This window comes from Haliotis cracherodii, unplaced genomic scaffold, assembly GCF_022045235.1.
Source record: "Haliotis cracherodii isolate W230 unplaced genomic scaffold, xgHalCrac1.p SCAF_1, whole genome shotgun sequence".
Classification (NCBI taxonomy): Eukaryota; Metazoa; Mollusca; class Gastropoda; order Lepetellida; family Haliotidae; genus Haliotis; species Haliotis cracherodii.
This window is the reverse complement of record NW_027266264.1, coordinates 71,039,140-71,060,836: the sequence shown is the minus strand read 5'-3', so window position 1 is coordinate 71,060,836 and position 21,697 is coordinate 71,039,140. Positions and strand designations below refer to the sequence as shown.

Sequence of the window (21,697 nt, the reverse complement as noted above, 5' to 3'; positions counted from 1 at the left end):
TTAGTTTTATTGTAACCTGCATATAAGGGTATTTATATCAAATAAGTGCTTCTGATTTCTCATTGCAAAGGTTTTAACCAAATATTGCTATGTGTACCAAGTCTCTCAGTGTCTCTCGATTTAAAATAATTTTCATTTTTTAAGTTGTTTGACTGGAACATATACACACAATAAAATGAGCAATGCTCATGTGAAATCATTTGTTAGTGTTACAAGTAAAAATAGTGTAAGCTACAATCGCAGAATACCAAGAAAGTGAATTATCAAAACTTCGTAACCATTACCGATGCGACCCCCAAAGATGCCTGCCATACCTAATTCTAAGAAAAAAATGCATTTCACTTTGTTGATCAATGTGGCGATATACATTGAAAAAAAGCGACAAATGCACTTGCGACTGGCGCGGCACATTTTGCGATTTAGTCGATATGTCTGGAATATTATCCACGTAAAAAAATAACAAAAGCAACATCACGTACCGGAGAATTGAGGAAATTGAGATCTGTGTCCCTTTAAGCTTTCACGCCGTGATATAACTGGAAAACTGTTCAAAGCGGCGTTCAACCCAACTCACTTACTTACTGTCAGCGAGTTTGTCATAAACTTATCCACTTGCAACAATGCACTGCAGCAAAATACCTAAAGTACAAAGCACAGACAAAGTGGAGAACAAGACAAGGCATAATCTGTCCATCACGACTGCCACTTTCTTCCACTCGTCCTCAAGGGCTGCGGCTTCATCCTTCTCTGCGTGCCGATGGTTGATCTCTTTAAGAACCGCCAGCTGTTCTTTCATTACTTTGTTCAAAGGAAGCAGGTCGTTCATTTCGGTGTCATGATGTTTTCCCTTTTTGAAATCACCCTGAAACAATTGGAAACATATGAGCTTGACGAAGTGGCTACATATATGGATTTATACCATAGGTGCTTAACTGATTTTATGTTTTATCATAACGAAAAGTCATTTTCAATCAGTAATGTATAATCATCATTTTCCCTCTGTGCTTTTCATAATTAATGAATTTTGTATAGTCTCTTTTGCAGGTTCTTCTCCCGCACTTAGATTTGTGTTTTAAAATGAAGTAGAATTTTTTTAACTTTTAACGTGAAGTAGAAAGTGTCTTTACTGGAACACGTGACAATTACCACATGACCCTCGAGGCGAAGGTCAGGGTTGCATCTAATGAACTAAATACTTATAAAGACTTTGGTGTAAAACGTATTTGATTATTAAAGTACAACCTTCAAAGTTCAATCATATTGCATCTGGTCCTAGCGACATAAACCGGTGAAAGTATTTTGTCTGTAATAGGAGAGGTACCAGTTTAATATTACAAATAAAAGGTACAGTTAATGTTATTGTAACGATCGGCTTGACCTTTCTTACCATACAATCTTGGACGTGAAGGTCACTGTCATCGCGGATCGGTGTCTTGATTGGGTGGACTGGCGTTTCTTTCCTGACACAAAGGAGCTTTGCAAGTATCCCAAGAACCAGACTCCTCACCCATCGAGGCACAGCGATGCCATGTTGACCTTTGAAGTGTACGTTCAGAACGAACACAGTGAGGATCGTAGAGACGGTCACCAGCATCAGGGAGAGACAGAAGTAGATTCCTGTGGAGGGCAAAGGCGTTACATAGGAAAACCACTGAGGATGTCAGCTGGTATTGGTTTGTCAGGTAGATTCTTGTGGGGGACAAGGGCGTGTACTGGACACATAAGGGTATCACAGGAGGATTGGCTGCATCCTAACGTAAAAGCAGGTTATCGAGTCATCCTTACATTTATAAAGTCTTAAACTGGTATTAAAGTTGGATCATGTCCAACTCTCAGATCGTCCAGTTGAACATAATATTCATTCATGGTGTCGTTTGTTTTATACTATCCCCGTCAGGAATGATTTTACAAATTTAACACACTGATTTCAAAGTTATGAATAACGTAAGAACGAACGTGGGTTATAGCACGTACCTATAAACGGAAAGGTTTCCGACGTTGGCGGTAAGGTGTCAGACACAACTAGCATGAACACTGATAGAGACAGCAACACGGTGATCTCCAGCGACACCTTCTCCCCGGCGTCTGGAGGCAGCAGGAAGCCAAGAATACCCACAGCGGAGATCAGTATACAGGGAAACAGAAGGTTCACTACGTAGTAGATACTCTTGCGCTTCAGAATGACGTAGAAGGTTACATCAGGAAAAGGTTCTGGGCAGCAACCGTAGTACAGCTCATGTCGTTCGACGGGAAATCTCACCAGGTCCCACTCGCTGTTGACTTTGAAACTGGACATGTCCCCGGCGCTGGCCTTGTTGGTAACATTGAGCTGGAGTCCATGGTAGGCCCAAGAGCTGAACTTTAACTCACACGTTTGAGTGTCGAAGGGGAAGTAGGTGACGTCGACTTTGCAGAGGCTTTTTAAGATGGTGGGGAAGTTGTAGATGGCAGAACCGTCTGAAGAGACGACATGGCGGTTTTCCTTGAGGCCAACAAGTGTTTCACCAGCACTATGCAATAAAGTATCTTTTTCAGGAAAAATCAGCAAAGCCTTACAGATAATGTAGTGTGATTGTTGTGAATCTGTATTTATACACATATGAAAGGTAACCTGAATCATTAAGGAACAAGGATAAGTTTTCATATAGTTAAATTAGATTAAAGCAAACATAATCCATGCAGCTCACTTGTCAAATAGGGTAATGTCCGGTGTCCATAATTTCTCATAAGGGAGGATAAGCTGTGAGATGCCCCCATATTCAGTGGCGTTCCATGTCATCTGACAGTCGAACCACTTCTACAACACAAACAGACGGTCTTATATGGAAATACAATTATGTAACAGGTACATTACAGTTACTGTATTCTGGTGGAAATATTGATGTGGAATACCAGAACGGCAACAGAAGCTCGTTATTTTAATAAATAATTAAGAAATGACCTTCACTTGATGTGAGTTTATCGTAGTGTGAGCCTTGCGACCACGTTCATACAATGTTTGGCCCTCACAATGAAGGCTCACACTCCAATGAACTCACATAAAGTGAAAGTCAATTCTTATGATTTAATATGTGACTATCATTTTACCTCCAGGTATGTAGATCTATTAACAACTTTATTCAGTAATTGTGAATTCATATTAACACTGACAGACATACACCAACCAGCTGTATCGAGGAATGAAGTAGTTACCCAGAGATGTGGCATGACCCTGTGTATGCTCGCAACGTTCTTCAGTGACATGTTTTGTAGCTTGTTTACAACAAACGTATTCATATAAGGTAAGGCATGTTAAGAATTAACCCAGTGAGTCGGTCACAATGACAGCGCGTCGTAATACATGTACATCGCGTACAAGACGTCAAAATGGCCGGATCATTGATATACCCGAGATAAGATAAGATAAGATAAAGTGATTGATTAGATTAACAGTATTCGGTATGTAAGTCTGAAATTATGGATCAACAGTGTTTCACAATCAATAAAACAAACTAAAACAACCCTCATTCAATACCAGTCAATCAATATAGCACTAGGCACTACCAGAGGCATCCCTTTACTGGCGGTTTGAGCCCTAACTGGAGGTCTTCACCTCGAGTGAGTGAGTGAGTGAGTGAGTGAGCGAGCGAGCGAGTATGGATTTACACCGCTTTTTGGCAATCTTCAAGCAATATCGCGTCGGGGTACATCAGAAATGGGCTTCACACATTGTACTCATGTTGGAAATCGAAGCCGGGTCTTCGACGTGACGAGCGAATGCTTTAACAACTAGGCTACCCCACCGTCCCTCTTTCCCTCGAGCTCCGAATGGACCAGTTCTCTTTAAATTACTGGCCGGGCTCCAGCCACAATACACTGATGCAACGACTTAGATATAATCAGCACAACCTAAGTCCACGTATCGAAAAGTTCATCAAAGTAGCTAAACGTAAGGTCAACAATCAGGCGTTAGCTTTAATCAAATATACAAACTAGGCCTTAGAGTAGTACACTTCCGGTCAAAAGGCCCCATACCCCAGCTACCTATTTCAATCACAAACATGAATCGTATTAACTTCACAAGCAAAAATGGGTTTCCATCTCCCAACAATACATTGGGCACCAAATGTGTCCTGAACACAAGCTAGTAGCTGACAAAGTATGCTTAGGAACCAACTACTCAAATCCTAATGCATCAAACCTCATAAGGATTAAGATGGTTAATCAATCCTCACGGCGGACCCGTTGGCTTTCTGCATCGCCCTGTATATTGCACTAAAAACAAAATTAATGATTTTCTCAGTAGCATACAAACACTCAAAACGATCTCCCATATAATGAGGCATCTTACAGGCAAAATACTTCCAACTCTAGATACAATACAAAATACAGGAAAATGTCAAGTTGGCTTGTGTTCCAGCCCAAATAGGGAGGCAAAGGTGGCCCAGTCGTCTAAGGCGCAGCGATTCGCTGTGTAGAGTTGCGTCCATTGGGCACGCCAGAAACCTATGGTTGTGGGTTCGATCCCGGTTCTCCCCGATTATGTTTCTAGGTTTGTCAGCACCATACCCGTGCTCGTGGGTTTCACCGAAGTGGTAAACGTTTGAGACCTGCATCACTTGGGGCTTTCCTCCCCCATTAAGCTGACACGCTGTGATATAACTGGAATACTGTTAAAAGCGGCGTTAAACCCAACTCACTCACTCACTCCAGCCCAAATAGGAATATTTGGAAAAGGAGAAGCCGATGAAGCTGCTGAATCACAGGATACCTATAAACACAATTACACTTTATATAATTCGACAAATTCTTTCCATCATCAAAAGAAAGTTCTTCTGAATGCAGAGTCCATTGTACGATTCCGATTATACAATAACCATGTGTTTATGAATAACTATCAAATATGGATGATACCAGGTGTTCGCGAAACAATCAAACGGTCAGTGCTAAAACTGGCTAAAGAGGAGACACGCATATTGGGATAACAGTGCACACAAACTGTGGAAGAATCGTACAGGTCACTGCTCTTACTGTCGTACAGAGAATATGAACCCGGTAATATTCCAATGCAAACACTGCCAATAAAACACCACAACAACCTCTCAAGCAAATATCTTAACAAAACCAAATTAACGTTAGAACGGTAAATCACCCCACCCCATAAAAGCGTGAGGCACAAAAACGTATTATGTTCAGCAAAGACTTTCCTCCCCTAACGCCAATGTTTTTCATGGGTTATTTTAGAGAGCATGTTGTTAACATCCAATCATATTGTTAACATGCAATCACCTAGAGTGTACCGCCTCTGTGGTCAGGTGGCTAGCGTGTTTGCCCAAAGAGCGGAAGCCGGTGGTTCGATCCTCTGCAGCGTCATACCAAAATACGTTAAGACTTCTGTTCTCTTCTGCCTTCTCAAAGTCAGTATAAAGTACCTGAGCGGGGCATCCCTGTCAACTGAAGCGTGGCAAATATGTGGGCTAGCACTAAATAACTGTCATATGTCCGGATCAGAACAAACAGGCACACACACACACACACACACACACACACACACACACACACACACACACACACGTGCATGCACATCGCTTTATTAAAGTGAAATACTCTTGAACACTGCGTCGAACCCCATTTCAATTCAACTCGCTCGTTATGACCAAGGGTTTATCCCCAGTGCGAATCGGTTCAGCTTGTTAAATCTTCAAAACATGATCACCATAAAACTTGTAATGTCACAGGCAATTGTGACCAGAACATGTATATGGAAGCTACAACAATCTAGGTGGTGAGTTGAGGTTAAATGCGGTTCAACGTCGTGTTCAAAACTATTGCATTTACATTGCGATGTGCATGCACGTGTGTTGGCACCAGTACACCAAGTACCATCTTTAGCGTCGTTTCGTATGACGCTTATGTGATCTGGGACAATGGTGGCAATTGCAATAAGATATTGTCGGGACAGGTGAAAAGGGACTTGTTTCCCCTATGAAAACCTTTTTTTATTAATGTCATTGATTATGTAAAGGGTTCAGCAGCACCTACCAATCGAATCCAGGCGTTGACAGTCACTATTTGGTTGGGTTCATCCTGGAAAAGAACAGAAACATAAGTGGTTAACTTAACATGTTAACATATTAGCGACAATTGCATTGTAAGGTTGATGTATCGCCAGTTTGTTTGGCTGTAGGATTGCTGGGAATAGTGAGTGAGTATGGTTTTACCCCGCTTTTAGCAATATTCCAGCAATATCACGGCGGGGGACACCAGAAATGGGCTTCACACATTCTACCCATGTCGGTAATCGAACCCGGGTCTTCGGCGTGACGAGCGAAGGCTTTAACCACTAGGCTACCCGACCGCCCCTTGCTGGGAAGAGAAACTGGTGGTTATACACGGAGTGTTCACGTATTCATGTATGCTTGTTTGTGCGCTGTGGATGACGTGATTCATTGGCGCCTTGATCTTTAACTTTGGGATTAAAGTGGCAGCACTCGCTGATGAATGAGCAAGTGAGTTTAGTTTAACGTCGCTGTGAGCAGTAGTTCTCATTTACGAGGGGATATCAAAAGGTTTTGAGCCTCACACAGTATTCCTGGTCGAATGGTACAATGCGCTACACCTGATGTACATGAATGTCTTAGCTACTGTGTTAGCTCCATGTAGGAGGAAAACCTGAAGTAATATCGTTGACGTTTTCACACTTTGGTGCAACCCATGCTGACAAACCTAGCAACATAACATAGAGCAGTATGAGGAAGATATGTAACCTTTAGTTGAACCTACTGTCCACTGTCCTATTATTTCGTGTGCTATTGTTCTCTACATTTTGTCCATCCTTCTTCACATTTTAAATACTAGTACCCCCTTCGTGGTCAAGTGGAAGGGCGTCCGCCCGGACAGCGGAAGGTACGGAGTTCGATCCCCGGTCGCGTCATACCAAAAGATGTTTAAAGATGGCCTCTTCATTAGCGGCTAAAACAAGGACTGGTCGGCTCGGAGTCAGTATACTGTGTCTGAGTGGAGTATTCATGCTAAACTGTGGCATGGTATCTCAGTGGGCTGGCACTGTAAATCGACATCAGTCCGGACTAGTACAAGCAGCCACACACATGCATGCGCGTCGCTATACAAGTGCAATAAAAAGTTTAATCTGACATAAATATATATTTTTGACACGTGTGACGCATATGATAGGACTCTCACCAGTTCGATGACCTGTCGGATAGCCATGCCGATTTTCACCTCTATTGGAACGTCCGCTCCACAGATTGGCCGGACGTCGCTGATATAATTGGCAAACAGATTGCTCAACAGTGCTGACTGGTTGCCATGGACACAGGTCACTGTACGAAAAGAGAATAAACACAAGTACATAGATTACTGAAGGTGTGACAATGTTTCCTCTGTAGGCAGCAACACATTGACGACTTCTTTTGCCGTCCAGATTCAAAAATATATGATGGGGTGGTTGATAAGTTAATGAACATTCTGTTGCGAAATTAGCAATATTCCAACCTTATCCGTGCGACAAGTTCAAACAAGCGACACCTCCCTTTCCATAATAATAAGAACTTTCTGCTATAATTGTGCGATTCCGGATGTATCGTAAGCATGTTTCTGAATCACTATACAGTCGGAATCGTATAATGGAAATTTCTTATGATTATGGAATATGTTTTGCCGCATTTATTCCACCACATATATTTCTAACGATCCAGGAACGCAGCAGTACTGTACATCATGTTAACCTGACCGAATCGACTTCCATGCATAGTTTACTATGTAAACTTACGTTGAATATGTGTATCTCTTTATCTGATTTGCTACCTGTCCAAGGTATGGATCATGCCATGATAACATATAATACATTCTGTATTGTGATCTTTGACAAGGTGCATTGCCCCGAGGCGTGCTTTTAACGTCCATCATTTCGTGACTTCATAAACAACTGTTCACTGTACATGTGCACAAATAGACTCATTATACTCTCTTTAAAAGGGCGCAGATGAAAGTGCGCATGCCTCTAACTTTAGCAACATATCTTTAATTATATAGACGCTGAAAAGGTGATAAAGTCTGGGGATGAAGGACGTTGATTACTTGATAAACGTACGTCATCTGTACCGAAGCGTCGTATTCAAAAGGTAAAAACAGTCGAAAGTTAACCTGGTGTACAATGAACTCTGCTTTTAGTAGGAATTTCTTATGGTTATGGAACATTTTTGTCGGAAATTATTCAACACACAACAAGGTCATAGAGAGAGGAACGTAAGTTTGTCTGTTAACAGACGTACATGCTCAGAGACCCGTGAAGATTCGGGTTAGAATTGAACTTCAGCAACCCATGCTTGTCATAAGAGGCGACTATGCTTGTAAGAGGTGACTAACGAAATCGTTGGACAGGCTCGCTATCTTGGTCGATGTCATCGTATCCCAACTGCGTGGATCGATGCTCCTTTTGTCAGTCACTGGATTGTCTAGTTCAAACTCGATTATTTACAGACCGCCGTAATATAGCTGGAATATTGTTGAGTGCGGCGTTAAACAACAAGTAAACAAACAAACATTCTCAGAGGGGCCACTTACCCAACATGCCCACAAGGATGACAATTCCTACATTCGCCATTTCAGTGAACTTCCACAGAACGTTACATATGCCAATGCCTTAGCGAAGCTCCGTTCCTACCATGTGTATGGTTCAGAAAAGACTGAAACGAATCATAATGTTTCACAGCAAAGGGATGTAGGTTTATGGACGGATTATTGTGTCTCAGAACTTTTTGTAAATAATAAAGCATGGGGTATAAGGCTCCGAGGGGAAAGTATTAGTTAATCGGCTTTGTAAATCGTATTAGCCTGTAGGTTCTACCAAATATGTTTGTAACTTCGTATTATCATCACAAGCTTAAGGATTGATACAATGCAGAAATAATAAGCATTAGCGAGTGGAACCTAAGCTTAAGTCAACCAGCAAACCGGCCTTGTATTGGTTTTAGGACATGATTTCCTGTTTACGGAAAGGACACATCCTATTCGTCAGGGATGATGTCAATAGGCGCCCTAGAACACACTATGCCGGTGTTACGTGCCGACTAACGGTCAGGCTAGATGGCTTTTGAGAAGTTGCTCATATTATAAAACTCTGGTTTGACTGGCCGCCGAGTATTTACACGCCACCGTCTAGCGTTCAACAACAACATATATTTCTATATATGACGCGCAGATATGCTGTGATATAACGGGAATAGTGTTTAAAGTGACGTAAACCCAATTAACTGACTGACTTATGACATACTGAATATGTCGCTCTGGACACGCTGATGGGTCCTTTTGACAACTGATCCTAAAGTTATGTCACATAGCAAGGTAATTGGGTGGTGGTGGTGTGTGCGTGCGTGCGTGCGTGCGTGCGTGCGTGCGTGCGTGCGTGCGTGCGTGCGTGCGTGGTCCAGTCGTCTTATGCGACGCATTTCGCGATGTCCGTGCATACCAGAACCCTATGATCTTGGGGTTCTAATTATGGTTCTAGGTCTGTCAGCACCATATCTTTGCTTGTGGAAATCACCAAAGTGGTAAACGTCATAGACCTGTTTCACTTTGGGCTTTCCCCCAACATCAAGCTGACACGCTTTGATATAACTGAAATAGTGTTCAAAGCTGCGTTTAACCAAACTCACCTAATCGTCTATTCATCGTCTAATGAAACTTTCGACGCACTGTGTTGATTGTAGGCCTTCCAAGTACATTGTACTGGTTCGTTATTCTCTGTTCGTACCCCACACAATAATTGTGTTTGAACGTCACGAGTGTGTCACATGGTACGTGTATACGTTAAACAAATTAATGACGACCTCTATAGAGCCCAAAATATATTGATTGATTGATAATAAAAAAAGCCCCTACAGTCGCAATCGCCTGTGTAAGTCATACGTGTTAGTTGTTAATAGTAAGTTATCATTTGTTTGTTCGTTTGTTTGTTGTTTAACGCCGCGGTTTATAAATAATCGAGTCTGGACCAGACAATCCAGTGATTGACATCATGAGCATCGAGCCGCCCAATTAGGATACGATAGCACGCATCAACTATGTCAGCGGGCCTGATCACCCGATCCCGTTAATCGCCTCTTACGACAAGCATTATCGCCGTTTACGGCAAACATGGGATACTTACATAATTTCAAATAGTAATGATCTGCTTACTACAATCGTATATAATATTATCATACAATGGAAAGTGTGATCTGATTAGTATAAAGTAACATATTAATATCATAAATGGATAGAGTTATCTGCTTACTATATCGTTATATGTCAATATCATAAAATCGGTAATGTTATCTGCTTACAATAAAGTTATATATAATTATAATAAAATGGATCGTGTTATCTGTTTACTATAAAGTTATATATTATTATTACAAAATGTAAAGTGTTGTCGATGCGATAAACAAATCAGATATAATTGTCACGATTCAATAAATATGCAAATGAGGGTAATCTAGCAAGAACTACTGTTAATAAACCCGAACTCTAAAGTTTCTTTGATGGGACGAGAAAAATCGTAAACTTTTTGGAAAGAGATCATATGAAAGATTAAATTTATACACAAGAGACTATTAGCCGACTGTATTTTCGTATCGTAAATGGCATATATATATACTCAGCGCCAATAGAAACGATAACCATAAAAACATATAGAGAAGTATGTACGTTAAGAATATATGTTTCCAATGTGTATCACTTAATGACATAACTAACAGTTAGTTCAGTGTTACTACATTGTCTTTATTCTTATCACGATATGCTGCACGTGATTTCCAAACTTAATACGCTAACCCTGCACGAGACAAATGGTGCATCTCGAATCATAGATCTATGACGTCACATATGATGCGTTCATGAGCGTCGATTCACACAAATACCAGAATGTTCGTTTGTGATTCGAACCAATCTAATATGTCTTGCATATGAGTAATTCTTCATATATTTAGCAAATGGTACGGTATTTGCGCTGCTTTTGTCGGTGATGATATATAAATATCTTTGAAGTGTAACAGATGGAAACCGCCGTTCTCTAATAAGTTATTGCTTTTTGTTATAGAAAATCAATCTCAGCAGTAATCCATCCGTATTTCGTCCGTGATTAAAAAACAATTAAGCCGGAACAAGTGATTGGTATTATGAGCAATGTCCCATGACGTCGTTGTACAATAACACGCAATCAACCATGTAAACGAACCTGACTACCCGATCCAATTCGTCGCTTCGAACGACACACAGGTTGTTGGAGGTCTATTTTAACCCGAACTCCCCACTGGGGAATTAAACATTTGTTCAGTATGCGAATATCTGCGCGTTTACAATCGCATAACAACAGAAACGACCGCATTAGGATTTTACTCGACCATTCATTCATGTATGTCTCTTCAGTGTATGCGTGTTTTCTATGTTGATGAACGATTTCGTTTTTGATTAAAGCCCAAATCTCATAAAGGATAGGATAAATAAATGTGACATCCTCTAATACCGCACACTGTTCATAAAGAACCAACACCCGATGGCTGGATTTTGAAATCAGTGCACAGTTATGGTCTATCGTCTTGCCGATTTAGAGATTTTGTCTGAGATGTTGGCTTTGCGATATGATACTGCGATGTTGTTGTGCTGGATGTAAATAATAACGTAGCTGTAGTAATGAAAGATAATCCAGTAATTAAACACTTACAGAACAATACATCATTAATGTCAATTATACAATGTATGCTATTTCTCATGTCACTTTCAATACATTGTAATTTGTATATGTATCATGTTTGGGAGAGGCATTCATATAAGCAAAATTTGCTTGTTTGCCAATCCCTCCACTTTATGGAAATAAATATGTTTATATCATACTGGTATTGAAAATGGATACGTGAATGTTTTCTAAAAACATTGTTTCAACATTGGAAAGTAGAAATATAGAAGTGCATCGAAAATCATTTCGGGCGCTGATGCGTCAAATTTGGAAATGTCCTCATCATGTCTGCCATAAAACGTTTTGAAGCTTAACTGAGGCCTTGAGACTCGTGAAGATCCGGGATAGAATACATCCTCAGCAAGTCATGCTTGACGTAAAAGGCGACTATGCTTGTCGTAAAAGGCGAATAACGGGGTCGGGTTCTCAGGTCGATGCATGTCATCGATCCCAATTGCGTGTATCGATGCTCATGCTGTCAATCACTGGATTGTCTAGTTCAGACTCGATTATTTACAGACCGCCGTCATATAGCTGGAATACTGCTGAGTGCGGCGTAAGACAACAAACAAACAAACAAAATAAGGCCTTGAAAGTTGTTACTTGATGAAGTAACTCCTGAGCAGGAGTTGTATGGCGCTCTTCGAAATCTTCATAGAAAGAGCATGCTCGATTGTACCTCAACAATTTGAAATGTGAACACCAAAGGCTGGAGCTACTGGAACATATTGCTACACATAGGAGTCACGATGACGATTGGAAAATCTAGTGGCATAGATCTAAATATGAAGCAGGTGAGGCGGTTTCACTGGTCTCTTTTATGTCTAGATTAGGAGCAAAATCAGTGAATGGATGATGACGTTAATTGATAATCGATATACCTGAAACTTATGGTAAACTTAAGTCCAATTGTTCAGCACAAAGAAATAGATCACCGTTGGTACCCATGGGCAAACTTACTTCTTGCCTAAATGTCCTTTTGTTGAGGACGACCAGCAACGTATTGGAGAAGTATGTTTAATGACCTCTCTGTGACGTAAAAAGAGTGAAGAGTTAGTGAGTATGGTTTTACGAGGCTTTTCGCAATATTCCAGCAATATCACGGCGAGGGACACCAGAAATGGGCCCCAAAGCATTAAAATAAATGAATACACAGTGGAATGTAAAATGCTTACAATAGTATACAGATGTTTTCCAAACTATAACAGATGGTTGTGTAATTATTCTGTTTGTTTGTTTGTTATTTATGCAACAATATTCCAGCTATATCACAGCGATCTATAAACAATCGAGCCTTGCACAGAGAATCCAATTGTTAAAATTTTGGGTAACGTCCCGCGCCGTGGGTATATGATGACAATCAACAAGTCACCGAGCCTGACCACCCGATGCTGTATCGTCCAATGATGACCAGGAACCCCTGCGGGCACAAGGCAGATTGGAGATGTTTGGTAAGACTACGCGTCTAAGTGAAATCATTTCCTTGGTGGCCGCTACTGTAAAGAATTGTAAATAATGTCGTTATGATCATGGTCATGGAGGGGCAAGGGTAGCCTAGTGGTTAAAGCGTTCGCTCGTCACGCCGAAGACCGGGTTCGTTTCCCGACATGGGTACAATGTGTGAAGCCCATTTCTGGTGTCCCCCGCCGTGATATTGCTGGAATATTGCTAAAAGCGGCGTAAAACAATACTCACTCACTCACTCATGGTCATTGACATAATTTTGTCACCTTATTACTATTCGCTATTCAAGTCCACACTTGACAAGGAAAACGCTTTACTGTAATTGAAAACGTGTATTTCTTCAGTAAATTCACTGTTATGCTACTAGATTTTCCGGCCTAGCCCGTAATTGTCAGGTTATTTACAGGCCACAGTCGGCTGACTGTGTGGCGTCAGACAACAAACACTTCCTTTTTTATGTAAATGTTTTAGTGAGTGAGTTAAGATTTATAGTCACATTGGCAATATAGGTAAACTGTGTGACTAGGCGGATACTACTGGTAGGGCATTACATGCTTACCCTTTACACGAACACCTGGTGTCATCGCTGATTTTCAGTAAACCATTCATATCATTTTCATCACTATTTTGCCTTTTACTCCCAATGAAATATCTTTCGTTGGATAATCGAGACTAGTTATTCTCCCACGTTGACGTTTTTTTATTTCTTTAACCAAACCCCGCAGGTGGGTCAATTGCGGATTGAACCGGAAATACAATGTTTGCTTTCTGTGACGTTTTGATTTGTCATGTCAGAATAAGAGCTGATCACCAAGACCATCAATAAACGTAATTCGAAAACCATGGCGCTGGTTATTTGTTGATCTTGTACACACAGCATGAATGGCATCATTATTAGATGTGGTTTCATGGAAACAGTTTATTGACAATAATTCATTTTGATAGTGCTGTGTAGCGGAAACGGTTATTATCATCAATCATTCCGAGAGAGTTTACAGATTCGGAACAAATCCCAAATAGTGGCAAGTAGTGGTGAATTTATACGAATGAATCCCTTGAAATCATTGACGAAAACAGGTGTTCGTGAAAAGGGTCAGTGTGTCCTGACCTCATATAATTTGCACAAAAACGTGTGTGTTCATGTTAATCATCAAACAGGTGACATTAGTTGGAACATACGCTTTGACACAGTACATAATAATATACAAGGGACGAATAACAGCAGCAGCTAATCATTACATACGGTCACCACAGACGCTGAAATCCAATCGTGTTTGACGCATCAGTGACCAAAATGATGTCCGTTAAAAGTCCCTTTTTGTACTTGTACTATATGTTCCCGTGTTTTCGCAGTGTTGCAGGATATCCTCAACCTTTCACGAACTACTGGTGTCATCATTATTTGATAGTAAATCATAAACACATGCTCATGAAAAAATCGTAATCGTACACTGGAATCTCCTTTTAGCAGAAATTTCCTATGTTTTTTTCATTTATTGTATATTTTGCATGCTATTTAGTTTACTATTATGTTTTCTATCACACACAAAGGACTAATGTTCAGAAACGGAGCAATATGATTGTTTGCCATGCCAACACAATTAGTCATACACATTGTCTAAGCCCAGAGATTAATGAAACATGAAAAGAGTTTCGGCATCTAATTTAAGAACTGGAGACACATCATTATTTCTTTCTAGTTGTTAATGTGCATCTACAGTGTCGTAATATACAATTGAACAAATTCTGGTTCCTTAAATGCGAATGTTAGAATGCAGTCAGAATATTTAGAATGCACTTCGAATGCCAAACGAGTGCAGTTCGATTGCTACCCGAATACCGCCCGAAGTCTGGTTAGAAGGTGCCTCGAATGCTGTACGAGTTCACCTCGAATGCAGCCAGTACGCTCCCGGAATGGCCGCCATATATGGTTTGAACGTACAAAAATTCAAACAGAATGCAGCTCGAATACTTAGAATTTACTTAGAATGTACTTAAAATGTAACACGAATGGTCTGGGTGTATCAATAATGTATCAAGTATATAACTCTACCGAATCTAGCATTTTCATTAGTCTCAGCGCAACCATCATAGAGCATGGACCCCCTGGACCATGTTGCTTTGCTCCTTTATTTCTGTCCTCCAACAAGACCTGCTTGAAAGAGACATGGAGGAGGTCAGGAGAAGAAACAGGAGGACAAGATCCAGAAGATATCAAACCCGACCATGGCTGGCAGAGGAGAGGAGGAGGCTGTATCGACACTAGTCCAGACTGATGGAGGAGCTCAGAGTAGAAGACCCACAGTCCTTCTGCAACTCCCTCAGGGTGGAGCATGCCATGTGTAATGAATTGGTGCAGAGAGTGGGCCAAGGAGTGAGAAGCAGGATACCAAGATGAAGAAGGCTCTACCCCCAGGCTTGAAGCTTGTCATCACTGTGAGGTTCCTGGCTTCATGTGACAAGTACCCCAGTCTCATGTACAGCTTCCGTGTGACAGGGAACACCATCAGCCTCATCATCCCTGAAGTCTGCCAAGCCATTGTGGAGGAATACAAGGATGAGGTCATCATCTACCCCACCACTCCAGATGCATGGACACCTACTGGAGAGGTCTTCGGAAACAGGTGGAATGTTCCTCATGCTGTGGGAGCTCTAGATGGCAAGCATGTGGGCACCGGGAAACCTGGCAAGAGCGACTCCTTGTACCACAACTACAAAGGCTTCTTCTCTGTAGTCCTCACGGCCCTTGTTGATGGAGACTACAAGTTCCTGTAGGTGGACATCAGTGCATATGGAAGTGTGTCTGATGCTCAGATCTTCAACGAGCTCAAGGTCTGCCTTGAAGACGGGAGCATAGGATTTCCTGAGACATCCCCCATACCCCAAGATGACGAGCCTATGCCATACGTTATCCTGGGAGATGATGCCTTTGGAATAAGGACCTTCTTGGTGAAGCCATATGGTCACATGAATCTCCAGAGGGACGAGGGATTCTGCAACTACAGGATCTCCAGGGGCCGACGTGTGGTGGACAATGCATTTGGAATCCTGGCCCAGAGATGGCAAATCCTCCTCACCACCATGCAGCCATGGCCGTCCATTGCGCAGGACATCGTGTCTGCCAGCACAACTTGATGAGGATCCGTTATCCTGCTCTCCACAAACAGTATGGTGGATAAGGAAGGTGACAAGCTGAACGTGGTGCCAGGAGCCTGGAGACAATTTTCGCAGCTTGAAAATGTGCAGCGTGTTGCAGGGGGAAATATAGACATCTAGGCTGGAAAGAGGCAGCGGGAGATCCTCAAGCATTACTTCAACAACCCAGTAGGAATCTAGCCATGGCAGAACAGCATGATTGATGGATAAGAGACAGATATGATGATGACATATGACATATGGACACTGGATTTGTTGTTTTGACAATAATGTTATCATTAATAAAAGTACTAATTGCTTTTTGTTTCTTATTTAGTTATGACACAATAATTTTGTTGTGTTATTATTATGACATATTCAGCTGTAAAAGGGAGAGAAATAAATTAAATGTTACATTTGTTCTCAAATATCTGTTTACCAATTTCCAGGGTCATTAAACTTTTATTAGCTATGCTATCTGTATTTCTAAAACATATTACAGTTTCAATTCAATTCAATTTAATGCAGACTGACGTTCCAGCGGCAGCTGGTCGCATTTTCATGCGATTCGGCGAGGTTCTGAATTACGTCCGGACTCATTCAAGGGCCAATCGGGACGTTCCAACTGCATTCGAGCCGCATTGAGCGGCAATCGAAATATTCTAACGGCATTCGAGTGAGTGAGTTGGGTTTAACGCCGCTTTTAACATTATTCCAGTTATATCAAGGCGTGTCAGCTTAATGTGGGAGGAAAGCCCGAAGTGATGCAGGTCTTAGACGTTTACCACTTCGGTGAAACCCACGAGCACGGGTATGGTGCTCACAAACCTAGAAACATAATCAGGGTGAACCGGGATTCGAACCCACAACCATAGGTTTCTGGCGTGTCCAGGGGACGCAGCTCTGCACAGCGAATCGCGGCGCCTTAGACGACTGGGCCACCCGTGCCCCCTAACGGCATTCGAAGTGCATTCCAGCTGAATGCTTTTAATATCGAAATAGATTCCGTCAGCAATCGAGATGCATTCTAGGTGCATTCTGGCTCATTCGAGGCGCATTCCGGCTCATTCGAGGCGCATTCTGCAAGTATTGATAGAGCTTACCGCGAAGTATACTCTCCAAGAAACGAAACGCAAAGCTAGATTTGTGTGAGGTAGGAAAATACTTTAATACGAGGAACCGTACAAGGTATTGATCCAAAATGTTGTGGAGAGAACACTTGGTGATTGTAGTCATGTCAGTTATCGGTACATAGGAAAAGTCCAAGGTGAAGGTCAGCTACCATCAATAACACGTATGTCTCCCGTTCGAATCGATAGCGTCCTGACATCTCCTGCCCATGGAAGAGACGAGTATGCGAATCACATCCAGGGGAATGGTAGCACACTCGGCCTGCATCGCAAAAGTCAACCGCTGCAACGTCTGGGGTTGTGATTGACGTCGGCGGAGCCGTCTATCCAATTCATCCCACTGGTGCTCTATCGGGTTCAAATCCAGAGATCTGGCTTCGTTTTGGAGGACGTGTGGTAGGAGAATTTCGTTGATGTATCGTGATGCCGTAAGATTGCCCTGGATATGGACCAAACCTGTTCTGCCAAGATGAGAGATAGCCGCCCACATCATAACGCTACCCCCACCAAACATGTCCACTTCCTGTACGCAGTTTCCGGCGTAACGTTCTCCCTGACATCTGTAGACCCGTGCTCTTCCATGCTCTCGACGGAGGAGACATCTCCCCATCGCAGTTGAGGACATAGCCTTTGTTGACGACACCAATGCAGTCGTTGTTGACGATGTTGGCGACTTAATATGACGCGTCGAACAGGACGTCTTGCTCGTAGACCTGCTGCTCTAAAACGGTTTCCTACTGTCTGGTCGGAAATTCTGCGCAGTCCGGGTACTTTGGCGTATTTGGATGTAGCGATCTCGGGCGGGGGTGGTTATTCTTGGTCGTCCCGACCTTGACCCATGCTGTTGAAACCGGTCCCATAGCCTTGTGATGGTGCTGGTCGCTACATCGAAAACCCTGGCTACAGCTGATCGGGATTCCCCTGTTTCTTTGCACTTCTGTAAATTTTGGCATGTTGTTGAACAGTCACTGTTCGAGTGACGCAGATGCCAGGTAATCAAATACCCTGCACTTTAATACCGTTCATAGAGTTGCTGCGCGTGCAGCGCGTGCCGTGCGTGCAGTGCGCGCAGTGAGTGCAACTCCATGGCCATTTCGTTAATGCACTGGGTGCGTTTTCCCGAATCGTTAGTGTTTCCCGACTAATGGTTTGCATGTCCTTGTTGTGATCATTTTAATCCGGGAAATTTGTCACTGACGCTATAACACCTCTTCATTTTGCACCTCTTGGTCCGCTAATTTTGCTTTTATGGTCAAAGATATCCGTATTCCGTATTGAGTATTATATATTCCTTGACGTATTCCTTCTTGGACGTTCAAACAGTTTTGCCCCTCAGTCCATGCAGGTTCATACTTCAATGAACTCACACAAAGTGAAAGTTAGTTTTGAAGTGCAAAGCAAGTTTATAGGTTTTTCCTTTGTTTAACTCGCGACTTCTTTGTTAAGAACCCAATAATGACTTTCTGCTTAGAATTCGCGTTTGTCACATCACATAGAACAAGATAGAAACCATAACACATTAAGGAAAGGGTTACCGGTTATTACTAAGTTAAATTGTAGTTTGAATATATGTAAATATGTAACGAGATCTCGCGAGAGATAGACTTTATTCAAGACGCAAATGATTGCGTTCTATATCACCAAGTTAACTGTGTAAATGTCGGTGTGATTGGGTATGCGACGCCAATGCGGTCGGTTGCTTAATGAAGATTTGGGTTCCGCTGTAGTCAGGTTCTGCGACTTGGTTGATGCATGTCACCATATCCCAATTACGTAGATCGATGCTCATGACGCCAACCACTGGATTGGCTGGTCAAGATTCGATTATTTACAGACCGCCCTAACATAGCTGGAATACACGCTTAAAAAAGAGAGGTGCACACGTAGAATTTTAGTAACTTTATTGTACCTAATAAAGTCGACATATTTAATATTTATATAATATCATAGTTTTAATTATGAAATTTTGGAGATCGATAGTCACATGTTGTCATTGTACAAAGGCATTGAAAACTGTTCATTGTCATGTCACATAAGGCGTCAAGGTTCCGTTTAACTCAGTACCTTGTGTTACCTCCCCGAGCAGGAATCACGGCTCTACATCTGCTCGGCACTCACTGGATAAGTATACGAATTCTGTCCTGTGGAATTCTGCGCCATTCCGCTTGTAACGCGTTGGCCAGTTATGGGAGTGTCTGCGGCGTGTTCTGACGTTGACGTACACGCCAATCGAGTTCATCCCCGAGGTGTGTCATTCTGGAGATCTCGACGACCAGGGCAAGCCGTTGATGTTGGCATTATGAAGATAGTCTACCGTGACACGAGCTGTTGGTGGTAGAGTTGTCCTGTTGAAGCAGTTTCCTCTGGCGGTCAATGATTGGGAGAAGGTGAAGGTGCTGTCAAATTTCCCTGAACCACAACCAAGTCAGATCAAGTGGTGTAGGATACACCATGACACTACCGCCACCGCATTTGTCGAATTCACGTACACAATGTGGGGCAAAACGCTCATTTCTACAATGATAAACACGTTGTCTTCCATCTCGCCGGTGAAGAAGAAATCGTGATTCATCGCTAAACCACACTCGTCTCCAGTTTCTCAAATTCCAAGGCTGTAAGGTATGGCACCAACGCAAGCGTCGCTGTCGATGGATCTGTTGCAAAACAGGGACGATAATTGGTCGTCTTGGTTGGATTCCAGGCTCGCGAAGGTTCTAGACAGTCTGGTCCACTATCCTTCTCAAATCAGGGATGCGTCCTGCAGTCTCCGTAGCTGTGGCTTTGCGATGACGTAGGTGGAACAGTCGAATGTAGCCATCCTGTGCAGGAATGGTAACTCTTGGTCGGCCGGTTCTCGGACAGTCTGCGGTGGAATTGAACTGTGTGTATAGGTCCCAAAGGCGGCAAATGGTGCCGTGGTGGACGTTGAAGTGACGTGAAAAAGAAGACTGCGATTCCCCTCTTTGGATACGTCCTGTGTCGATGTTCCGATCGGCAGCGCTGAGTCTCGGCATTTTCGAACTTGATAAATGTTGACAATTGAATGTCAAATTATAAGTTTATGCCTACCCTTTTATAGCCACTACCACGATTTAGGACGTGCATTTTGCTTTACTGTTTCCCTCCATGACTTTTTTTAACAAGTGTGAAAACAATGCCATTTAAGACATTTCAAATCGACAATGGTTGCGTTTTGACGCATCGTTTGTCGAATATCAGGCCACCAACATTTTCCAAAAAAGTATATCCAATGTATATACTGGATTTTTGGTGTAGTCGGGTCCAATGAACTACGTACCTACTACCTATGCGTTTCCTTTTTTTGAAGAGTGTTATGGTGAGTTTGGCGTTAAACAACAAACAAACAGAATAAACAAGGATGCATGAGAGAGTGAATGAGTATGGTTTTACGCCGCTTTATTATTATTATGGGCTTCACGCATTGTACTCATATGGGGATTCGAACCAGGGTCTTCGGCATTACGAGCGAGCGCTTTAACCACTACCCGTAAAATCCTGTTCCTCCTTTGACTGAAAACATTTCAACAGTATGTGTGTGTATGCGTGCGTGCGAGCGTGCATAATACTCTTCGGCCATCTTTTTTATAAAGAAGAAAAATAACTCTTAAAATAGTAGCTTTTATTCTATATTCATACAATTAAAAATATTGGTGTCACAGTCACCATTTTCGTGTACTCAAATTATATCCAGTTACGTTTTTTCCAACGCGCTTATAATACACCGCGATAGCCCTTTTGGAGGTCTAAAACTGAACTCGTACAAGACTAACAGAATCTGTATGACTCTGAGAGTTATATACCAAAAAGTCTTAACTGATAATATTTATGAAAATGTACACCAGTGCATATTTTTCACGACATTATGTTATAAGTGACCAACTATCAAATATAACGTAACAGACAAACGAGCGTACAGTGGCACCAACGCTTTGAACATCACAACAAGTAAAGACATCAGATGTTTTGCTTCTTTGTTGTTTAACGCCCCACTCAGCAATATTCCAGCTACATGACGGCGGTCTGTAAATAATCGAGTCACGACCAGACAATCCAGTGATTGACATCATAAGCATCGATCCACGCAATTGGGACACGATGATATGCATCAAACCAAGTCAGATCTTCACGGGTATGGTTTTAACTCGATTGATATGTGTGGTACTATTTATAGTTCGAGACAAGCAGAGAGTACCGGGACTTGGTCACTTGGTCTTAAATGGTAACTAGATGC

The 21,697-nt window shown here is 42.1% G+C and overlaps 2 protein-coding genes across 2 annotated transcripts; one reads left to right on the top strand and one right to left on the bottom strand.

Annotated features, from left to right (window-relative positions):
- Positions 1 to 604: 604 nt before the first annotated feature.
- On the bottom strand, positions 605 to 8,605 carry LOC139467411 (neuronal acetylcholine receptor subunit alpha-10-like). Its single transcript, XM_071248997.1, has 7 exons — positions 8,566 to 8,605; positions 7,183 to 7,322; positions 6,022 to 6,066; positions 2,688 to 2,797; positions 1,975 to 2,510; positions 1,388 to 1,617; positions 605 to 862 (listed from the first exon to the last, which is right to left on the bottom strand). Exons 1-7 carry the CDS (start codon positions 8,603 to 8,605, stop codon positions 605 to 607), a joined length of 1,359 nt encoding a protein of 452 aa, XP_071105098.1.
- A 6,969-nt stretch (positions 8,606 to 15,574) lies between these two features.
- LOC139457306 (uncharacterized) lies at positions 15,575 to 16,315 on the top strand. The gene is made up of 2 exons (XM_071238717.1): positions 15,575 to 15,910; positions 15,995 to 16,315. Exons 1-2 carry the CDS (start codon positions 15,575 to 15,577, stop codon positions 16,313 to 16,315), a joined length of 657 nt encoding a protein of 218 aa, XP_071094818.1.
- Positions 16,316 to 21,697: the final 5,382 nt, after the last annotated feature.